Source organism: Phymastichus coffea, unplaced genomic scaffold (assembly GCF_024137745.1).
Source record: "Phymastichus coffea isolate CEN01 unplaced genomic scaffold, Cenicafe_Pcof_1.1 PCOF00021, whole genome shotgun sequence".
NCBI classification, from domain to species: domain Eukaryota; kingdom Metazoa; phylum Arthropoda; class Insecta; order Hymenoptera; family Eulophidae; genus Phymastichus; species Phymastichus coffea.
In genome coordinates, this window is record NW_026706832.1 from 3,835,404 (window position 1) to 3,859,856 (window position 24,453).

The 24,453-nt window shown below is 36.7% G+C and overlaps 2 protein-coding genes across 2 annotated transcripts in view; both read left to right on the top strand.

Annotated features, from left to right (window-relative positions):
* The window catches only part of LOC131675450 (cullin-2-like), a 673,085-nt gene that overhangs the window by 145,919 nt on the left and 502,713 nt on the right, over nt 1-24,453 (top strand). The gene's annotated exons all lie outside the window — the stretch shown is intronic.
* LOC131675447 (uncharacterized protein K02A2.6-like) lies at nt 19,131-23,273 on the top strand. The gene has a single exon (XM_058954428.1). It carries the CDS (start codon nt 19,131-19,133, stop codon nt 23,271-23,273), a length of 4,143 nt encoding a protein of 1,380 aa, XP_058810411.1.

A 24,453-nucleotide genomic window follows, 5' to 3' on the forward strand; every position in this document is an offset into this window, starting at 1 on the left:
GTCTGATTGGTACTTCGGTGGTAGTATAGATCTCGTGCTCGATAATACTCGTGGCTCCGAGCTTGTCGCTCTTAACAAAAAATATGTCACTGTAATTTTCGACGATTTCTTCAACTTTTGCCCGTTGATCTTGTTTGATATGGTTTGATTTAATCAATTGAAGTAACTGTTTGACTCTTTCGTGACGATTATTAATTTCTGGGTTAACAAGCAGTGATGCGCGACGCGCTCTAGGTACTTTTTCCCTAATAATCGAGCAGGCTGTTAATAATGCATTTAATGCATTACTAACTACATTTGGTTTTTGTAAGTTACTTTGTGATTTAATAATTGGATCGAGGTATCTACTTAGTATTTCGAGCAAGTATACGCGATCGCTATTAATTTCAGATTCTTTATTATTTAAACAACTAATAACACTGTTAGTTAATTTTTGTATTAGCGGATAATCTGATTCTGATTTTTCTGATTTTTTAATCATTTCTGATGCTTTGTTTAAAGCGTAGAGTAAATAGGATTCGTTTTCCAGAGTTTGCACGCGCATGCCAGAAGTTACAGATACAGAGTTAATTTTTTTTGAGTTCTCGGGAAAGTCGTTAACAGACAGGTTGTACAGATTGTCGGATTCTGATTTTTTTTGTGTTTCTCGGATTTTGTTTTCAGACGGCTGTGGTATATACTCTTTAGGAGTCAGTGTGTCATTCTGTTTTATGGCATCGTGACCATTTTTTTTACATGGGTTTTGTATACAGGTGCGTTCGTCCTCTAAGTTTCGAGCGCTAGGTCCGGCAGTTTCCCGCTAAGGCCGTCGACCGAATACGACGAGTTATCGCCAGGCAGTGCCTGTCTTTCGTTTGCGAGAGGTATCTTGCTAGGTGCCTGGTTAACTTTTTTTGCTACGGGAATAGCTCCAATGTAACAGGATTTACTTACGGTGAGAATTGGGAAAAACAAGTCGTTAATTTTTAAGAGATTCCTGTTGTAATCAATATGCGCTCTGTAATTTTTTAATGACTCGTTTTCCATTACACCGTCTACTAATATAGGAAAATTTTCCGGTACTAGGTAAAAATCTAGTACAAAGTTATGAAAGGTTAATGAAATTTTTCCTAATGTCGAGATACTTGCTGGCGAGATCCCTCGTAGTTCATATCTGTCTAAAATATCTATGTGGACACCGTCTGGTTTGCTTGAAATTTTAAGTAGTGAGACTGCTGCTCTGGTGTCTACGATGAAGCTGAATTTTTGTTTAGTTGTATTTATTTCAAGCAGTATTGTAGGTGACTGACTGTTGAGATGTAAAAGGATGATTTTTTATGCGTACGACGTTTCAGGCGCTGTATTTACAGGGGCTTCCGGGCAGCGCCGAGTGTCTGGAACCCTTGTCTTTTTCGGCTTGTTGCAATTTTTGATTTCTGAGTTTTCATTTTTCGCAATCACTCTTCCAGTGTCCCGTTTCTTTACAGTAATTGCAAATCGCGGAATTAGTTTGTTGCCATTTTTCTTGCGAATTTAAATTGACTGGGGCGCTTGTTTTTACTCGATTTTGGGCGGCCTAATGTGGCTGATGGTTGGAGCGGGGACTAGTGCTATTGTAAGCTGCCGCGCGACGGCTGCTGTTTGGGCTGCTGCCGTTGCTGTCGCGTAGTTAGCCGAGTCTGATTTTGATTCTGCGGTATCCGATACCAACAGTCTTTAGCTGTGTGTTTTGGCTTATTGCAAATTTGGCAGATGTTAGTATCCTCCGCCTTCATTAATCAAACCGACTCTATTTTAGGTTGGATTAGCGCTCTTACTACTTCGGTTATTTCCTCAGGTTTCTGTACGTTCAATTCTCGTTCAACTTCTATTCCTTTAGTTGTGGCTAATTCTAAATTTTCGGCTTCCCCCATACGCGTTTTAATGGCTCAATATAAACCGCGGATGAACAATTTTACTTTATCTTTTTCAAGTTGGCTTTTAAATCCAGCATAGTTTCGATTTTCCCTTACTGCTGCTCCAAAAAGTTCGTCAGCTACTTTTTTCACTTGTAACGAAAGCTCGTTCGTTAACCATTATTTAGAGGTGGGCAAGTGAGGCGCACTCGCTCATAGCAATTGAGGTGGAAAGGGGAAAGAGGTAAAGAAATGAAATGGTTAATAAATTTATACATACATAACAAATTCGCATTTTAACAAATCTAATTGAATCAAACAAAAGTTAAATTACACTTAAACTTCGCAATACCGCACATTAACAAATCGCATAAGAATAAGCCGTATTACACACACTCTTAACCTAATAAACACAACGGCGTTCTTAACACCTATTACAAAAGAGAACAAATTATCTAACTAATCACGCATACAAATCTATAGAAAACACAACGCGCGTCGCCCGGCAGATAACCGCCTTGAGAACAAACCGACTTCAGCTATTTAGCAAAAAGAGAAAGTCGCCCGGCGAGGGATCGCCTGGACGATTTCTCATTGCGCGATTTATTACCCGACCGTCATTAGGACAGGTAGCTGGCGTGTGCACGCCTTGCTACCCACCTAATATTAAAAATTACGCACAATGTCATCAATGAAGAGACAGAAAACGAGAGAGAGATTAAATTGCAAACTTGACCTTTGATGCTGGAGCGGGAGTCCTGGCTGCGCCCTGCGCACGGTGTGGCATGTCGTCGCTGGACAACTTCTGCCGGCTTCCTGGGTAGCGACTCGAGTAGATGCAGGACCAAGTCGTCTTCTCCTCTCGGTTTCTTCTCGGCCCTCTGTTCTCTGCTGCACTTCTGTCATCGCTGGCCGTCCACCGTCTTGCTCCGAACGACTCGGAAAACCTTCTGACTCTCTACTCCACTTACTACCGTCTTTCGCTCGTTTTTCCTCGCGATCCACAGCTTCTTCCGTTGTTCGTTTCTCTCCCACTTGACCTACTTATTAGGCGGCGCGCGACCAATGCGCTAATTGGTTCTAAACGCGCGCCTGCCTAATCTTCCGTAGGGCACGCACGCCCCCGACTATTTCTCTCTCTCTCTCTAACATCTCTATACTCTCTGTCGCCAGCGTAGGAGCTTCGGGCCTGCTCGGCCCCACTTGGCTATCTCCGTTAGCGGAAACAGATACCATGTATTAGACGCATTCTTAAATGCGCCCAACGCTGGTTACCGTGCCTTGTCGAGAGGGAGGGGAACTTGGGAAATTTAGAAAATGTGACTACATTCTCACCACGTTTTTGTTTTAAGGTTGCTAATTCGTCTGTTAATTGATTACAAGTTTTTGCTGATCCGAACAGTAAGTCTAAAAATTTAATCATTTGTTCTACATTATCAAACGTTTTTCCTTGCACGCTTTTAAGTGCCTCATCGCTTAGTTTGATTTTTATTAACTTGATGAGATCATTTTAATTGATTGTCGGGACTATGCTGCGTGCCTCTCGACAACCGTCGATAAATAAGTGTCAAGGTATGTTGAATCCATCGAATTTAGGTAAGAAGTTAACAGCGTCTTTCAAGCTAAAATTTTTTATTGGTGATACTATGTTTTTTGTGGAATTCATTAGTCCTGTTCTGAAAGTCCCCGGCGTATAATCCGTAGTATATGGGCTGCTTGCAAAATTGGTTTTGTTTGTAGTGGCAAAATGTCGAGTTGTAGTGAAATCAACTTTTTCCGAATTATTATGAGTCATTTCTGGTGATTTGGAAGCGGGTGGTGTATTACTCATAGACACGTTTGTAGTGGGCGCGTTATATGTGTCTGAATTTTCAATTGCTGTTTCGTAACCTGTTTGATTTTCAATGAGCTCAAGTAATGGAATTTCAGTTTTATCTAATTTTAATTTTTCGAAGTTTATATCCGTAATAGCATTAAGGAGGAATGCTGAAATGAAATTGTTACTAGTCATGTCAATGAGGATATCGAATATCAGGTCACCTTTACATAGAAAGTCCAATGGGGTTGTATCAATGTAGTCTTGTAAATTATATTTTAATCTTTGTAACTCTTCAACTCGGGTAATTTGCTTTGTTTATGGATGTATTTGATGCAGATATGCGAGACATTCTGTAAGCGTAGGTTTCCTGTTTGTCGCAAAGTTTGGTTCTATTTCGCTAATTTTTTTAATTAGTATTTTGAGTGTAATTAGTTTTAGTTCGTAAGGTGTTTCGATCACTGTAATTTTTTTGCGATAAGATCCCAATTACCAAGAATGACGAGCCCCTAATTGTTATGTCTAGGCGAGGAGATGTTACGGCTAGACGTAATAATATTTAAAATACTATCGCGTTGGTAAAAGTTGGATCTTAGTCAGGAGTTAAGCAGAGGTTGGTTAAAGGGATAGCACCTTTATTATTTGTAGCGTGCTTAGGTAGATAACTTAGTTTCTTACCTTGTTAGGACTGGGTTTCAGAAGAGATTTTCATAAACAGTCTCAGGTGTTTGCGCTTGATTTAAGATTTATTTTTTAAAGCCAAGTTTATAATGCTTAGCAGAGTATAATTCCGGTTCTAAGTAGCCGGTGTCATCCAATTTTGATGAATGTCACGGCAAGTTTTACACGCTGCGGTAGCGATAGTCGAGTTATAAGGCGCGTATGGGTACTTGCAGGAATCTAGGCGTCGAAGTCGGCAGTTATATAATAATACTTTTATTATAAAGTGACAGAGCTCCAGAGAGATGTCTTTACAAGGCGAGATCGTGTACAGGACTGCCTGCGCTTGTCCCTCTCGGGGGCTCACAAACTTAAGATAAGTCCCTACCACTTCCTTCAGGAATAAGTATATCCTGGGAACCGAGAGAGTCATATCGCTTAATTGTTTATTTAGGTTTGCAGCTGTCTATGTTCTATTTCATTTCTGGTCTATCATGTATTTACCGCGTACAGTTTGTTTGTTTCGGCCTTTCTTATGTCTTCTACTTCAGTCGGCCCGCGTGTGCAACGAATACGCGTGTATAACATATGTTCTTAGCTACAGGAGATAACTATATTATTTTATTATTAGTTCGCATGACACCGGGTAGCGAAAGTTAGAAATAACTAAATCAGTATAAGTATGAGTACTAGAGTATGAGTGTTAATCTGAGCTGCTAATATAAGCGCTAATGTAAACTGTAATATGAACTGCGCGAAATGTGTGAACTGTGTTGCGCGGATCCCGATCCAGCCTTTTTATACCATAGGCTGATGTGCCCCTTCCTGTGTTTTCGCCGAATTAATACGCGGTGAGTAATATTCGCTGAAATATTATGGAGAACGTGCTTAGACTAATCAATCCCGCTAGATAGATTTACAAATGTTCCCGGGAGGGTTAATACGATAGGAAATTAAATTACCGATACCCGGTTAGTTACCATAACCCGTTATGTACGACATTTTACTTATTATAGTTCGTCACGTACGTTTCCTTTGTATCGACGTGACAACCACATTTTTTAATATAGAAAAATTGATTGATATGTTATTCAATTTATCAGATGTCTTGATATGATTTATTTGAACTAGGAAATTTATACAATCAAATTTTAGTTCATTTTCATACTTGTTATATTTATTTACATCATATTGATTATTGCTTGGCTGAAGTGCAGATAGAACACTCATTATCATCATTTTCATGTTAATACAAACTTTTTTATTTATTATATACGATGGTAATTTTATATATGAACCTAGTTTGATCGAATTATACTTATTCATATTGATTGTTAAATCAACTATTGATTTCAGAGTTCAACTTGTATCTCTTTCTTCAGATTCTCCCATACTATTTACGAGGGGGAGGGGGTCAATAAGTCTTTACAAACTCGAAGAGATGGCACTCGTCACGCTTAAGTTATGATGTTTTTGGCAAGAAATACTACTAACTAGATATCGTACAAAGTTTCAGCTCGATTCATTTAGCCGTTTCTTTGTGAGCGTTGGTTGAACAAAAAGTTATTGGTTTATTTGAAAAATGGAAAAAACAGATTTTCGAGCAGTGATATAACATTTTCATTTGAAAAGCCTTACACCAAAAGAAATCACAGTTGAGTTAAACGCCGTTTATGGCAAGTCTGCCCCTGTGTTTAAGACTGTTTATAACTGGGTAAATGAATTTAAACGCGGCCGTACAACAACAAAAGATGAACCTCGTTCAGGACGCCCCGTAGAAGTGAGTACGCCCGAAATGATCAACAAAATTCATGATATGGTGTTGAGTGATAGAAGATTAAAATTGCGAGAATTAGTTGAAGCCACAGGGATATTAAAGGGTACAATCATTTCAATTTTGCATGAAAAATTGGGGATGAAAACAATATCAGTAAGATGGGTGCCGCGTTTGTTCACTGATGAAAACAAACGAAGCCGCGTGGTCATCTCTGAGGCTCTTTTGGTACGTATACGTCATAATCCGGAAGACTTTTGGCGTTGATTAATAACTGTAGACGAAACATGGGTACACCACTACACTCCTGAAATCAAAGAACAGTCCAAACAATGGATTACCGCAGGAGAACCAGCCCCAAACAAGGCAAAGACAGTAAAGTCAGCTGGCAAGATTATGGCCACAGTTTTCTGGGATGTGTATGGAATCATCTATATCGACTGGACAATATTATGCGTCATTATTAAGTCAGCTGAAAGAAAAAATCAGAGAAAAACGTCCTCACTTGAATAAAAAAAATGCCTCTTTCTTTAAGACAATGCTCGATTTCACACGTGTGCAGTATCGATAGCAAAAATTAACGATTTAAAGTTCAAATTAATTGACCATCCACCATATTCGCCTAATTTAGCTCCCAGTGACTTTTTTTTATTTCCTAACGTCAAAAAATGGCTTGCTGGACAACGATTCACGTCGAATGAAGAAGTCATCGCCGAAACAAATGCCTATTTTATGGGTTTTCAGAAATCATATTTTTCTGATGGCTAAAAAAATCTGAAAGGCCGTTTAATAAAATGTATCGACCTTCAAGGAGATTATGTTAAAAAATGAAAAAAATTACATACGCTACACTTTTTTTTCCTTATTTTTGTAAAGACTTATTGATCCCCCCCCCCCCCCCCAAATATTATCAGTTTGATATCATTTTCAAACCAAGAATTGAGACTATTATATTATAGACACAGATATTTTTAGTATTAATATATTTCATCTGAATCTCCTCTTCATGTTGTTTTGTAATAACGAATTGAGCTCCCATTTCAATATTTATTTTCCAAGAATCATAAATAGAAAGAAACTTTTTTACTTGCGGTTTAAATAGCTTAAACACTTCAATTAAAAAAAAATTGATATCTAAATGATTACGATTAATTATGATAGCTGTTTGAATTCAATTCTTGAAAGCAGATTATACAGGTCGCCATCAACGCTTTGAATTTCTTTATATTGTTGATGGGAAGTAGAAGACTGTGTTACTGTTATATTACCATCGACTTTTATTAGACTATTGAATTTGATTTCAAGTGAAATTAAATTTAAAGAACAAATTTGATATCTCTGAGCAATTGCTCTACTTAAATCAGGATTGGTTTGTACGTATAATATTATCTAATGCAGCCTTTGCTATATATCGTTGTCGAATAAAATCTTTAATATCAGAAGTATTTTGTTGAAAATATGTTCCCATAAATTTTTTATGTTATATTCAAAATATGTATTAGATGGCAAGTTATACAGATATATAAATTCATAAAAATATTACAATTAAATATACGAAACAAAAAAATATATATTGCAACGGTAGTTGAATCGAACGATCGATACGTTCGCGAATCGGCAGCACTCGAAGTGCTGGATCGAACGATTAGGAGAGAGAGCTGGCGCGCGCAAGTTTAAGTAGTATAGCCTCAGCTGTTTTTACCGCTAGATTTTTCCCGTGATTTTCTGTGTTCGCCGAATTTCGTGCTTTGATTTTTGGAACGATAGTGGGTGTTGTGTTGAGAAGTGTACATCAGCAGCAACACACCTCTGTATGTCAGCAGTGGCTTCGAATAACAGCGACAGCAGCTTTTTGTAGCAACAACAATACACACCGGCAGCAGCAACCGCTACAGTGACCGAGGCAGCGTAGCAGCAGCATCCCCCTAGAAATTACAGTAATTTTGCTGATAATCGGTTACGGTTAATCACCGTAACCGCACCGCAGGGTAGATGCACCACCTTATTTCCGCGCGACGAGGTAATATCGCGCGTATATTTGTAAGCGCTCGTTACCCCTTTCGCGTTCTCTCTCTCTCTCTCTCTCTCACATACGCACACAAACAATATTTTATATTATGGTATATATTTTATTATTTTATATTATATTTTACTATCTTATATTATTTTATTTATTAGAAATTATTACAAAATTATTACAAATTATTGCAAATAATTATATTTATAGAAAACGATGGTTCAATAGCTGTCATCAAAAGAGAATTCATGTTTGAAACGGAAAAGAAAATATATAATTGTTACCTTTTTATTACTTTTACCTTAATTTATTACTTACTTTTTTATTAATTTTCAGCCAAAACATTTCCATTATTTCTATTGAGAATATATTTCTGTAATAATTTAGTCCTCAATTTTGTACCTTGTTTCAACGGATCAGTTTTCTTTCTACTATTTGAATTGAAGAACGAATTTTTCTCCAACAAAATACTACTTCGAGGATCACGTAAATCATTTATATTTTTTTTAGTAATTATTTCCACAATGTCTTCAATACTTGCTATTCCATGAAAACTTTTTTTATTATATAATTACTATATTTAGTGGGGGAATAATTGTTTCTATAGATTTTATAATTATTTTACCTGGAGATTGTTTTGGAATTACTGGAGATGAAACTGTAAAATTGATATTTTTTATTAGATCCTTGGTTGCTCTATTAAGTTGCACACTTTTAGCTTCATTTTCTTCTAACTTTCTTCTTATAATTTTTTCTTTTTTAACTTCTTCATATTATTTTCTTTTCCACTATTCCTCTATTTTTCGTTACTTCTTCGTGTTTTTTTTTCTTCTTCCGTTGTTCTTTTTCCATTGCTTCTTTATGTTTAGATGCTTTTTTTTATTTTAGATTTCACTACTTTTTTTACTTCATATTTCACCACTGTATTTTACTATCACTTTTTTTACATGTTTCTTTTGATGGAAGAGTATTCTTCTGATTATTTTTAGTGTTAATTAACATCTTAGAATCTGTGACGCTAGCTCTACAGGGCTTCAGCCGGTGAAATCGTAGGCCGAGCCCAAAGGGCTTAATCTGTGCACACCATTTTTCTGTTTTCTCCTCAAACTACACCCCACTCACGGGTTTCCGAACCATCTCGGGATAACGCTTGCTTTATCCCGAACCGTGGTTGGGAGAGAGGTGTTTGAGTTTATTTTGAGTAAGTAGATGTGACATAAATACTTCGCTCGTTCTTGGATTAAGGGTAGTTTTGATTCGGCGAGAAGGATATTGGTGGGGGTACTTTTTCGGAAACCTAGGGCTAGTCTGATTGCAGAGTATTGAATTCTCTCGAGTTTTTCAATTTGTTTGACCTGAGTAGGAAAATAAATAAAGCAGCCGTATTCAAGGCAAGAGCGTATGAAGCTCTTGTACAAGATTACAAGAGTTTCTGGGTCCGCACCCCACCACGTACCTCTTACAAATTTTATGATATTGAGGGAGCGCAGGTTTTTAGCAAGAAGAGAATCAATGTGGTCTTTGAAGTTTAATTTGTAATCTAGTATAATGCCAAGAAATTTTACGGATTTGCCCGAAGGTAGAGTGACGTTATCTACAGAAATTTCGGAGGAGCCAGGGGGAATGTTTTGGTTGTTGAATTGCATGTAAACTGTTTTAGTCGCGGAGAATTCAAGGCCAAGTTCGGAGAGTTTTTGGTGGATTTTGTTTACAGCTTTTTCTAGGAATTTATTGCGCGGTTTGTTTTTTTGACTACAATAAACGGCTATATCGTCAGCAAACTGTGAGATATTTACGCTTTTTGATAAATCATTCATTATGTATATAACATATCTACGGAAACGTAGATACAGTAGAGGAGAGGGCTAAGCACGCCGCCCTACGGGACGCCACGATTTGCAATCCTAGATATTGTTCCTAGACTATCAGTGTGAACAATTCTGTCAATCAGTAGAAACTGGATAAATACGATGACATTGGCAGGGCAGCCCATTTTTGCCAGTTTTGCAAGGAGAATATCAATTATGACTTTGTTAAAGGCACCGCTGACGTCGAGGAAAGCTACTAAGACACTGTTTTTATTGGCGAAAGCTTCTTCGGAATATACAAGAAAGTTTGTAAGGTTATCGTGGGTCGATTGGCCTTTCCGGAAGCTTGTTTAGCTGCGAGGAAGGAGATTGAATTGTTCAATCCACCACTGCATTCGGTTCTTTAACATTGTTTCAAAAAGCTTACACATACACGATGTGAGAGCTATTGGGCGTACATTAATGCCATCGGATTTATTAATGAAATGAACATAAGAGTTTTTCCAGCTGTCCGGATAGCAGTTTGTCGTGTACATTTCGTTGAATATGTCTAAGAGAGCGAGTTTGTATTTGATCGGAAGGCGCTGAATTACCTCAAAGTCGATACCGTCCATGCCAGGGGAAGAATTTAAGTTTTTGTTTTCAAGGGCTACATTAAATTCGGTAAAGGTGAAAGTCTCGCTTAGAAATTCATTTTCAACGCAGTCGGGCAGGTGAGATGGGTTCGATGAGACCCAGGGGGGGCAAATTTTACCGAGGGCTTCTTCAATTTTTAATTGAGTTTGGAGGTTTTCGGATAAGCTGTCCGGCTTTGGTTTAATCCCTTTTATTTTTTAATATTTTGCTAGCGTTCCATACATAACTATTGCTAGTTCTAAAATTAATTTTGCTAGCAAAAGCTCTGTAGTGGGCTCTTCTTTTTTTTTAAATAATTTGGTAAATAATAAAGTCAGTGAGTATTTTAGTGAAGCGCCAGTGCTTGAAGTTCGCGGTTCTAACTCGCTTAAATTGGTCACACTCAGCGTCCCACCATTTTGCCGGGTTGCGATCGATTTTGTTGTTAACCTGTTTTTTCTTGGGAGAGTTTTTTACGATGGCCTCGGTTAGGATGTTAGTGAATATATTATACTTTACTTCAGCAGGAGACGTGACGTAGTGATTTGTGAGAAGTTGATCAAAGTTATTTTGTAGGTTATCGTGAACTTTTCCCCAGTTCATTCTGACTGATTTTATATTAAAAGATTTTCTTCGGTAAATAGCTTTGGTAATGAGTACATTAATATAGATGGGGAAATGGTCCGAGCCCCAGATATCTTTTGCCAGTTCAAATTTAATTTTGTGAGCTATGTTGGGGCTAGAAAAAATAAGATCGAGATTTGAGGAGGAAGAGCCCTGAACGCGGGTGGTGGAGTTAAAATTGTGCAAAAAAAGGTTAGATTTCTATATGCTTTCCAGTAACCTCTCACTATTTACGTCATTGTTGCGACAATTCCAGCCTTGGTGGTGCAAGTTGAAGTCTCCTAGAAAAATGGTGGGGTCGCTTCTGTCAGTGTTGCCGAGTAGTACATCCCATTGGGCTTCGGAGGGAGAGCTACCTGGTGTACGGTAGCAAATGATTAAATTTATGGCGGGCGACACGTTCGTTATACGGACACCTGCGATTTCGACTGATGGATCCGGACTGATGAGATCGGTGATTTCTGTATACGCGACATTATTGCGTAGAAGAAGAAGGACGCCCTATTGAAAAAATCCAGCTGGAAATCCAGGCTGGATTTCCATATGGATGTCCAGGTGGATTTCCAGGTGGATTCATATGGATTCCAGATGGATTTTTTTGGAAATCCAAGTGGATTTATCAATGTGGATTTGACGTGAAGTACAATTTCAAAAAATGAATAAATAACGTATTGGTTATCAGTGTATAAAATTCTACTAATAGATTCTATGGAGGATGAATTATAAAAAAAACAACAAAACAAAGTGTCTTGACCAAGGCTCGAACCTGGGATCTTTATATTATCAGACTTGTCCTTTACCACTTTGCTATCGATGACTGTAGGGATGCATTCTCTTTCTTTCCTATATCACGTGCAACTTGAAAGTTGCGAATAAGCCATATTTCTACTCATTGTATTGTTCATCTCTGATTATTTGCATGAGTTTCAAATTAAGGACGTCGTCTGGTCCATTTCAAATAATGACAGAATTTACTGAAACTCAAAATGATCATAGTTTGAAGTCTTCTGTACTCACACCAGTTTTTTGGGACATATAGTATAGTACTACATAAAGAGAAATATGATGTTTAACATGTGCTCTTATGAGACGGCATCGAAATTATGCGTAAAAAAATAAGTACACTTATGGGGCAGCGTCAAAACTATAAGAAAAAAAGGTAAGCTGCTAACGCCGAGACTGCGATGATGACTTAAGAGAGCCTTCTTAAAATAAGGAAAAAAAAGTAAAAATAATGAGCGTTAGACTCGCAGGGTACTTCAGTTCTCGCAGGCTCTCGTGGTTTACCTGTCAGAGTTGTAGAGCTGTTGCAGATTACGGTTTTCTTTCCAAAGGAAAAAAATTAAAATAATGAGCCTAAAACTCGCAGTGTATAGGGTTAGAAAAGAAAAACACTAATCCGAAATAACGCTATAACAGACAGAGGTCAAACTTAAGAGCCAAAATCCAAGTACCCGGAACCCTGCAAGTTTTACGCTACATATTTTTTCTCACGCTCCCGGTGAAAAATAAAATTTTACGCTCGATATTCTTACACGCATTTTCCATTGAGAAAAAAAAAATAGAGCTGACGCTACACCTACGCCGGCTATTTCCGGGAGCCGAAACCAAACCACCCTGGACCCGCCGAGTTTTATGCTCCAGACTTTTACACGAGTTTTTCTTTCTTCTTGAACAAATTTTGTTCACTCTGAAGAATTTGATCTCGGCTTTTAATTGTTGATCAAGATCAACAACAAAATTTTAAGAAATTTAGCTCTATTTATTCAAAAATTATTTGCTTTCATAGAAATACCTACAGAAAATATAACATATACTTACGAAATATTAGGTATAATATAAAAAAAAATATGAGCACCAAACTCGCAGGGTACAGGGTTCTTGGATTTTGGCTCTCGTGGTTTGCATGTCTAAATTACAGCGGTGTTTTAGATTAGTGTTTTTTTTTAAGAAAAAAGTAAAAATCATGAGCGTAAAACTCGCAGGGTACAAGATTTTTGGGTTATGACTGTCGTGGTTTACCTCTCCGAATCGTTGCGTTGTTTCAAATTAGTGTTTTTTTTTCTACAGGAAAAAATAGAAAATTATGAGCGTAAAACTCGGCGGGTCCAGGGTAGTTTGGTATCGACTCCCGGAAATAGCCGGCGTAGGTGTAGCGTCGGCTCTATTTTTTTTTTCTTAATGGAAAATGCGTGTAAGAATATCGAGCGTAAAATTTTATATTTCACCGGGAGCGTGAGAAAAAATATGTAGCGTAAAACTTGCAGGGTTCAGGGTACTTGGATTTTGGCTCTCGAGTTTGACCTCTCTTAGTTGTAGCGTTGTTTCAGATTAGTGCTTTTCTTTTCGAATCCTATACCCTGCGAGTTTTAGGCTTATTATTTTAATTTTTTTCCTTTAGAAAGAAAACCGTAATCTGTAACAGCGCTACAACTCAGACACGTAAACCACGAGAGCCACAACCGAAGTACCTTGCGAGTCTAACGCTCATTATTTTTACTTTTTTTTCCTTATTATTAGAAGGCTCTCTTAAGTCATCATCGCAGTCTCGGCGTTAGCAGCATACATTTTTTTCTTATAGTTTTGACACTGCCCCATAAGTGCACTTATTTTTTTACGCATAATTTCGATGCCGTCTCATAAGAGCACATGTTAAACATCATATTTCTCTTTATGTAGTACTATACTATATGTCCCAAAAAAACTGGTGTGAGTACAGAAGACTTCAAACGATGATCAGTTTGAGTTTCAGTAAATTCTGTCATTATTTGAAATGGACCAGACGACGTCCTTAATTTGAAACTCATGCATATAATCAGAGATGAACAATACAATAAGTAGAAATATGGCTTATTCGCAACTTTCAAGTTGCACGTGATATAGGAAAGAAAACGAATGCATCCCAACAGTCATCGATAGCAAAGTGGTAAAGGACAAGTCTGATAATATAAAGATCCCGGGTTCATGCCTTGGTCAAGACACTTTTTTTTTTTTTTTATAATTCATCCTCCATAGAACCTATTAGTAAAATTTTATATACTGATAACCAATACGTTATTTATTTATTATTTGAAATTTTACTTCACGTCAAATCCAGATTGATAAATCCACCTGGATTTTCAAAAAAATCCATCTGGAATCCATATGGAAATACAGCCTGGAAATCCATATGAAATCCATATGGAATCCATATGAATCCACCTGGAAATCTACCTGGATATCCATGTGGAAATCCAGCCTGGATTTCCAGCTGGATTTTTTCAATAGGGACACCTCCACCCGTGGAGTGTGTGCGATCTTTGCGGAAGGTTTTGAATCCGGCAAAGTGAAAACTCTTGTTTGCTTCGGAGAGCCATGTCTCAACACAAGCAAAAATGTCAAGTTTCGATAGGGCGTTTATAAGGTCTTCTTGTTTGTTGACAATGCTTCTTGGATTCCAGAACATTAGCCTTAAAGTTTTGACGTTAGTAGAGGTGTTGAGAGTTGTGTTTATTTGAGAGTTGCTATTATTCTTCGAGCTCGCCATTTTTAGAAATTTGTGTATTGAGTTGAGGAGAGTCGCTTTCTGTGTCGAGATCGGATTCCGAGCTGGTGATGTTCATTTTGGAGAGTTTCTTTTTCAGCCTGGTTAGACGCCCTTTTAATGAACTACTATTGATAAGTTTATATACTTCGTCGATAGTATTAATTATGCCTTCTATATTGACCGTAACTGAGAGAGCAATTGAGAGAGCGTTGCTTTGCCCGTAAGTTTTTTCTAAGACACTCTGGAATACATTTATATCGACGGAAGTAGAAATTCGATTTTCTTTGATGGCTTCAATCACGGGTTGTAGATGGTCTTCAACACTAAGGGAGTCAGTAACAGATTTGGGAGGGGTCTTCTTTAGTTTCTTTGGAGAGGGGCTTTTAAATAATTTGGCAGTATTGGCTGCGATAGTGGCTTTGTCAGTGAATACGGTAGTGGGAGTGGCTGGTTGTAGGAAGGATGACTCAGATGAAGAAGTTGTTGAAGGAGGAGGTCTTTTTTGAGCAGGAGAAGATTTGTTGAGGGTAGTAACATTCGGTGCTAAAGTTTTTGTGTTGTCATTCTTAGTCGGCTTGATTTGAACAGCTGGTAGCGTCGTAGAAGAAGTGGTAGGAGTAGTAGCAGTGGTAGATAGACTTGGGCATAGTTTAGCTGAGTGCCCTCTTTGTTTGCAAACAAAGCAGCACATTGAATCGGTACTGAAAGAAATCCAATAGGTAGTGTTGTCGTAGTTGAGTTGTACAGATTCGAGAAGCAAATTTATATCTTCTTCCTTGATATATATCTGTCTTCTGAACGAAAGAATGTGCGACCTTCCTGGTTTAGAGAGACCTGCTCTTATGTGGCTTATGCCCGAGACTGGTGTGATTCCTCTTTCTTTGAGGCAGTTCAATAATAGGTCATGCGGAATTATCGGACAGACATTCGAGATAACTACCCTTTTGTTTTTTCCGATGAGGGGCCTGATTTTGAGATTGGTGTCTTTCACGGTGAATGTTTTATCAGACAAGGTTTCTACTAGGCTGGAGTTGATGAGATAGACACACACTCGATTACCAGAGATTTTGGATATAAACTTTATGTTGCTCGCGTCTGTAAGAGTTGCAAGGCCGTCGATGTAGTCGTCTATTGTGGCGTCTTCGACTGAATCGGTGTGCTGCGGACGAGAGTGCGTGCTCTCTCTCTCTCTCTCTCTCTCTCTCTGTCTCTCTCTTTCTCTCTCTCTCTCTTTCTCTCTCTCTCTTTCTCTCTCTCTCTTTCTCTCTCTCTCTTTCTGTCTCAGGATGACTTGGGACCATTCTCTCTCGTTGAGGGGATATCTTGGCTCTTTCTCATTGGAGGATTATAATTGTATGAGTCTTTGCTAGTATCTGTCGAAGATTTTGTTACCCTAGCCGTTACTGAGAGAATACGAGAGATTACGAACGCAGTCACTCTACTGCTTCTTTCTTGTAACGGTCCTATTTATGAGCTGTTTATTAAATGACTGCAACTAGTCTAACGTATTTATCTGTTAGTCAAAACAATACATTAAGCGGCGCTACCTCACTGTTTACGCGACTGTATACAAATAAGAGTCGAGTCAAAACAAATAGCGTGACGTCACAAATAATAGACATAGATATAATGAACTATAATATTGAGAAAAATATGTTAATTATAGATAATTTGAATATAACAAAGTATCAATTATATAGATTTTAACATACAGATTCACAATATCTCATTCAATCATAAATTTATAACGAATATCGATATGTAAAGTTAATTTATTTATTAACATATGAAATATTAGAAAAATATAAATAATTTATATGTAAAATGAATAAGCATAGAACATGAGTAAGAATTGGTTTCATTAATAACAGCTAAATAACAACTGTTATTAATAAATAAACAACTAATAATTTATTTAAACAATAAACTATATATAGAACGATAATATTAAGTTAATACTTGATAATGACAATTTTAGGATTTAGAAATCTTAGATAATTAATCAAATAATCGCATGTTAAGATTAGAAGAAAACCGTTACAAATATGAAAAATGAGTCATAATTCAAATGTTATTAATTAATTTAAATAATTAATTTTGGAAAATACTTCCAAAATTAATCAACTTTAAGGTTATATGAAATTTTAACAATTTTCTATTGTAAATAATGTAATATCACGTTAATTAACTTTATTAGTTAATAACTTTTGACGACACTATTGGCGATAATTATATATTGTATAAAATCAACAAATAACTAGTTCTGTAAAATTTACATGTGTTAAAAACTTAATATTAATGGTTATTTACTTATAAATGAAGAAAAATCATTTCTCAAAATTCGCGAATGTCTTTCGAATTTTCGATGAAATCTCTCCTGCAATAATAAGCGGGAAAATCTGTGTATAAATAGGCCCACCTTTGCACAGGCTAGATTCATTCACTTCTGGCCTTGCAAAGTGAGCGCATGAGTCTGAATAAACTTGGATTAACACCTAAGTTCTTTCTCTCATTGTGATTTACTAAGCAAGACTAACCTTTCCTTATAATTTGAGCTCGACTTATAGAACATCTCGCGCTATAAGAAACTTGGGCCGAATTATATCCTATCAAAGAAAGACTTTAGCTCTACTTATGGGACAATTCGCACCATAAGAAACTAGGGCATTGTCTGACTTTCCTCGATATTTTGCAATTACTTATATATATTTGATTTACTTGATTATCATATTTGTTTCATTTATCTACTTTCCTGAAATTAGAGTAAAATCATCGGAAACAAATTCTTACTCATTAGCTAAATTACGAGAGTTCGAATTATTTTTATTTATAAGTGATACGAACATCACATTCTTCAGATGATCCTCCTAAATACCCTTGCTAAGAGAAAACCCACAATCATGTTCGTTCAATCTATCTCTTTTATGCACTCTTTCAGATTTAACATCTCTGCTAGGTGAATGGCATGAGCAATGAGTTTATTATTCTACCCTTTTCATACGTAAGTAGTTTTATTGTACTAATTTAAATAATTACACATTACAATCATTTATTCACTTGTTTTATTTATTAGTATTATTTATACATTGAGTAAAGTAAACTTCGTTGATAATATTTTTGTTAAGTATTCGATATAACTATGTCAAAATATTCAGTTGTATTTTTATAAAAATTATATTCATCTGTAAATCATTCGACTACATCTAACCCTTCCGATTCTATTTGTTTTAGCCTTTCCAGCAACCAATCGTATATCTCATTTGCGTATTTAATGCAGCACAGACTTTATTATCGTGATTTTGAGGGCAAGATATTCCCAGGAAGTTATTGGGTTATTACAATTAATCTTACCCTTACCCGATCATTCCTGTGCATAAATGAAGAAAATAATAAATTTGACCTCTACATAACCTTAACCCTTAAGAGAGGGGGGGGGGGGTAACCGCACTCCAAACATAATACCTTATCTAAACGTAGAATTTCCCGCTCTTTCCGAATAACGGATCAAAATTGACTTTGACCTACAAATGACCTAGATAATAAATCTCAAGTTCAAATCTCATTTCGGGGAAAAGTGTCCCTCATTGTCCCAAACAACTTTTGTCTGAACAATTTTTTTGTAGAACTCCAACCGTAGAAAATTTCGGGGTGGTTCCTTTAAAATGGGACACCCTGTATACAGCGTGATTTAAATTTACGACTTAAGTCTTCCCATCGCGGTTATCTCATTTCAATTTCGATATCTACAATTTTTATATAATGGAAAATAAAAATTAAATTTCTAGTTTCGATTATTATTATTACTACGTTAAGCTGTAAGTTACACAGCCTCACAAAAAATAGTTTTCTGTGCACAGAACTAGACCACCATATTCTTGTTTTTGGAGTCACTGACCCTAAATCCGCAGTCTGTTTTTCACCATCATGTCAGGGTCAAGGTTAATTCAAAGTCAAATTCTGAAAAATACGTGTAATCAATGGAAACCGTTACAAGAATCATCACCGTTAAAAATATCAACGACCCCAAAAAAATATAAATATAGTAATGTAGTCCCATGAAGGAATATTTCCGTATTTTCGCAATTGACATATAAATCATTTATATAACCACTGTGATGTATGTTAAAAGGATATAAAGTCGTAATTACGCACGACTGTTAGTAGTTTGAGAGATAGCTAATATAGATAGCTATGGTTGTAGTTGACAAGCTATACCTTAAGGTACCGACTCACTCTCGCGTAGACTCTCACGCCGAACATATGTATTTCCTCCGTACACCTCTACTAATAAATACCATCATCTTCTTTATCCAAAACCTGTTTCATTATTTAACTATATGTAACTGCATATATAACAACTGGCGACGAGGATCAATTCTCGAACTTGCGGTTTTGGTAAAAAAAAGTAACAGTGATATGTTTAGTTGGTTTTACGAATTGAATAAAGATCAAGTTATCGAAGAATTACTAAAAAGAAACATCGAGCACGAGAAAGGCCAGAAACTCGACGATTTAAGGAAGCTGTTAAAAAACGCAATTAGAGAAGAGGCAGAAAAAGCGGCTAAAGTTCAGGTAGAAGAGAAAGCTACAGAAGAGAATTTTGAAGATTGTATTGAAGTAGTCGAGAAAAAAGGAGTTAAAATTGACATTAGTAGTGAGAGTGAAATAGTAAGCGATAGCGACAGCGAAACCACAATGGCTAGTGAAGCAACGAAGCTAGAGTTTTGTCTGGAAAAAGGGGACTGGGACACATTTATTGAACGTTTAGAAAATTATTTCGACGCCAAGGATGTTCCAGAAGCAAAAAGGGTGCCAGTATTTTTGATGAGACTGGATAATGAAGCATATAAGTTGATAAGGGATTTATGTGCGCCAGCAAAGCCGAAAGAAAAGTCTTTCGACGAATTAAAAGATTTGTTTAAGCAACATTTGAATCCGGCACCTTCGGAGGTTATGGAAAGGCATAATTTTCACCAGGCTAGGCAGCAGCAAACAGAGTCAGTGGCAGATTTTGCGGCACGCTTAAAAAAGCTGGCGGTATTTTGTAACTTTAAGGATGTTAAGGAAGCTCTAAGAGACCAATTCGTGTGTGGTTTAAGAGACACCGACACAAAGATAGAATTGTTCAAAAAAAAAGACTTAACGTATGATATCGCAAAATCAGAAGCGCTAGCACGAGAAAGAGCAGTAGAAAATGCTAAAGATTCGATGAAATTACCGGAAGTGACTACAAGTAAAGATCACGTGTATAAATTTAAGCACTTAAAGAAGAATACCGGTATAACAAATAACGGGCAAGATGAAAAAAACCAAAAAAATTTAACATGCTATATTTGCGGAAAAAAAGGTCACATGACATCGCAATGCAAACATAAGGCGAAAGAATGCAATGTTTGTCATCGGAGGGGTCATCTGGCGGCAGTCTGCAAGGAAAAGGGTAAGACAACGGTTAAATTCTTGGAAAAAAAAGCAGATACATCGGCAATGGAAGAAAACAGAGACAAGTGTACGTGCAGCGAGCACGATTTCTTTTCATTGCGCGATTGTAATGATAATCCTGTAAATCAATTATATAATATTCAAGCGGAGCCGATGAGGCTAAAATTGAAAATAAACAATAAGATAGTCGAATTCGAGATAGACACCGGCACGTATGAAACAGTAATGTCAAAGATAACAAAAGATAAATTTTTCGGAGATATTAAACTGGTCGAGCAGAAAAGGAATTTATTTTGTTACGACGATAGAGTAATAAAACCGTTGGGCTCACTAGAGAACTTGAAAGTCGTATTCAATAACAAGAATTTCAAGTTGAGTTGTTTTGTTTTCAAGGGTACTGGTCCACCGCTCATAGGCAGGCGTTGGTTAGCAATGTTTGGATTGTGGCCTCTGAGAGAATTTTCGAATTTTTCAATGTTTAATATTAATTCGGTCGAAAGTTTGATAACTAACGAATTTAAAATTTTATTTGGAAACACACCGGGGTGTTTCAATAAAGAAGAGTTAAACATACATTTAAAAGAAAATACAACGTCGACGGCTTTGAAGACAAGACACGTACCATATGCGATGAAAAAGCTAATAGAGCAAGAATTAGATAGACTAAACCGTCTAGGACACATTATATCGGTAGAAGTTAGCGAATGGGCTACACCCATCGTACCGATAGTAAAGAAAAACGGAACGGTCAGAATATGTGGCGATTTTAAATTAACATTGAACCCGAGCGTTATCGTTAATAAAAATCCGTTGCCGCGTATCGAAGATATTTTTGCTGCGATGCAAGGTGGCGAAAAATTCTCCGAACTCGATATGCCGCACGCGTATATGCAAATACCGGTAAAAAAAGAGTGTCAACAGTTTTTAACAATAACAACGCACCAAGGATTATATAGATATACGAAAATGCCAGAAGGAGTTTCGACCTGCCCGGGTGAATTTCAAGGTATTATGGAAAATATTATAAGAGGTATTCCGAATACGATTTCGTACCTGGATAATATTTACGTAACAGGTAGTAATGATATCGAGCATTTAGCAAATTTAAAAGAAGTTTGTAAAAGAATGGAAAACGCCGGTTTAAGAATTAACAAAGAAAAATGTAATTTCATGAAAGATAAAATTGATATCCTAGGGCATGTTATCGACAAAAATGGTTTGCACAAGGCATACTCTAAAGTGAAAGCGGTTTTAGAAGCGCCGCAGCCTGAAAATAAAAAACAAATACAATCATTCTTAGGATTAGTAAATTTTTATGCAAAATTTTTGCCAAATCGTGCTAATAAATTAAAAAATTTATACGAATGCGCCGGTAAAGAAAAATTCGTATGGTTAAAAAAATGCGAGGAAGAGTTTAAGTGGGTAAAAAAAGAAATAGTTTCACCAACTATATTAGCACATTATGATCAAAAGAAAGAACTAATTTTAGCATGTGATGCTTCGGTTTACGGTCTATCAGCAGTGCTCTCGCATAAATTCGACGATGGCACTGAACGTCCGATTGCTTTTGCCTCAAAGAAAATACCAGAAAAAGAAAATAGCAGAGCGATTATAGACAAAGAGGCGGCAGCAATCGTTTTCGGGTTTAAACGATTCTATGACTATATTTTCGGAAGAGAAATTACGTTGAGAACAGACCACAAGCCTTTGAAATTTATTTTCGGCTCAAAAACAGGTATCCCTCTTACAGCAGCTAACAGACTGCAAAGATGGGCATATTTTCTATCAGGTTTTAAATATAATATTGAGTATATTAAATCACAACAAAACGGGAACTGTGATGCCTTGTCAAGGTTACCGATAGAAGACGATACAGATATTTTTGAGAGTGATTTTACGCCGCTGTATTATATACAAGAAGGTTTAGAAAATGTAAATATTAAACTTGTAGCGAACGAAACCGAAAAAGCGGTATTATTAAATAAAATTAAAAATTTTGTAATCAATGGTTGGCCAAAGAACACAGATATACTATCGCAAGACGAAACAATATTTTTCAATAAACGTCTAGAAATTTCGGTAGATAATGGTTGTCTTTTATGGGGGCATCGTTTAATTATACCGGAAGGATTAAGACCGAATATCTTAAAGGAACTTCACAAATCGCATTTGGGAATTGTAAAAATTAAAACACTAGCAAGATCGTATATCTGGTGGCCAGGCATTGATGCTGATATCGAATTTATGGTAAATTCATGTGTAACGTGTATGCAAGACCGAAAGAATCCGCCTAAAACACAGTTAACACCATGGCCATGGCCCGAAAAACCATGGAGTAGAGTACATCTAGATTTTCTTGGCCCATTTTATAATAAAATGTTGCTAGTCGTGATAGACGCGCACTCAAAATGGCCAGAGATTATAGATTTTAAGACGGACACAACTGCGGAAAAATTAATTTGTAGTATGAGAAAAATTTTTGCGAGATATGGATTACCGGAACATATCGTTTCCGATAACGGTAGACAATTTGTAAGCGAAAAATTTAAAAAATTTTTGTCAGAATTAGGTATTAAACAATCTTTTTCTCCACCGTATCATCCAGCGACTAACGGTGCAGCTGAAAATTTCGTCGGTATTTTTAAAGACAAAATAAATAAAATTGTAAAAGGAGGAAGAGGATTGGATGAAGCAATAGATATTTTCCTGTTCGATTACAGAAGTATCTCGCACTGCACTACAGGCAAAAGCCCTGCATTTTTAATGTATAAACGGCAGCTACGAACGCCTTTTGATAAGTTGCGTCCGAGCGCAGACGTCACAGTCAAAGTAAAGCAAGAGGCGCAAATAAGGAATTGTAGCGGTTCTCGAAACCCTGCACTAAATGTTGGCGATACCGTTTTGGCAGATGTGTACAATGCCGGTAATAAAAAACGTGTACCGGCAGAAATTGTAGAACGCTTAACGCCGTCGACATTTAAGGTCAAAATTGACGACAAAATGCATAAGCGTCACTGCGATCAACTGATTGATTGTAAAGCTGATTTAGCCGTAAGACGTTCCGAGCGTTTGGCGTCAAAAAGCGCAGAAAACAAATACTTAAAGCGGGAGGAGTTGTGATGTATGTTAAAAGGGTATAAAGTCGTAATTACGCACGACTGTTAGTAGTTTGAGAGATAGCTAATATAGATAGCTATGGTTGTAGTTGACAAGCTATACCTTAAGGTACCGACTCACTCTCGCGTAGACTCTCACGCCGAACATATGTATTTCCTCCGTACACCTCTACTAATAAATACCATCATCTTCTTTATCCAAAACCTGTTTCATTATTTAACTATATGTAACTGCATATATAACAACCACATAAAGCGTCCTTCAAATAATCTGAGGTCATGATAAAAAATAAATTCAAATACATATCTGTACGTAAAATTTTCCGTTCTTTCAGAATCTGCAGCCAAAAATTTATTTTTGAATAGACATATTTGTCTGTCATGGTTTTTCTCCCGTTACCGGAGAACAGGACTAAGCTAGTTAAACACTCATTTTCTCGACGCTCTCACCCTCATTTTTTCTCCGAAAACTTTCACTTTTCGCTCCCTTCGCTAACGAAAATAGAATAGAATGGTGATTTTATTGGCTTATATGAAATATACATTGCCATGTTACATGAAGGTAAGCCTTAAAGAAGGCGCGAAGTTCAACTTATACTATATTGTACAAAGGATATATCTTAACTTATTTTATATTTTACATTTAATACTAACAATGAATTGCGAAATACATTGAATCAAATCAAGATTTTTTCTGATAATAAAGATATTATGGAGAAGAGCCCGTATTTGTGTATACGTCTAATCTCTTTAAGAAGAACAGTTCTTTGTTTATTATATAAGGCACATTCCCAAAAAATGTGTTCAATAGAATCATCAGACTGACCACATTGATACAAGCTACTTAATACAATGTTCTTTCTAAACAGACTCAAGTTTAGGGAGGTGTGGTTAGATTTAATCCTGTTAATGGAAACTATTGCTTTGCGTGGCAGACCTAGATCAAAGAACCAAGGTTTACTGTCAGCTGTATACAAGTTTTCAAAGAAAAAAGAACCTTTTGAGGAACTTAGGCTCATTATTATATTTTCATTCTCTTCTTTGCATATATTTTTAGGAATATATAGAAAATCAGACATTGGAACTGGTTCATTGATTAGGGGGCCATTTTTGGCTACAGCTTTAGCTTTAAGATCAACAACTTCATTGCCATGGATACCTACGTGAGCAAGAACCCATGCAAA

Coding starts and splice junctions, on each gene's coding strand:
- LOC131675447 (XM_058954428.1), top strand. CDS start 19,131: ATGTTTAGTTGGTTTTACGAATTGAATAAAGATCAAGTTATCGAAGAA.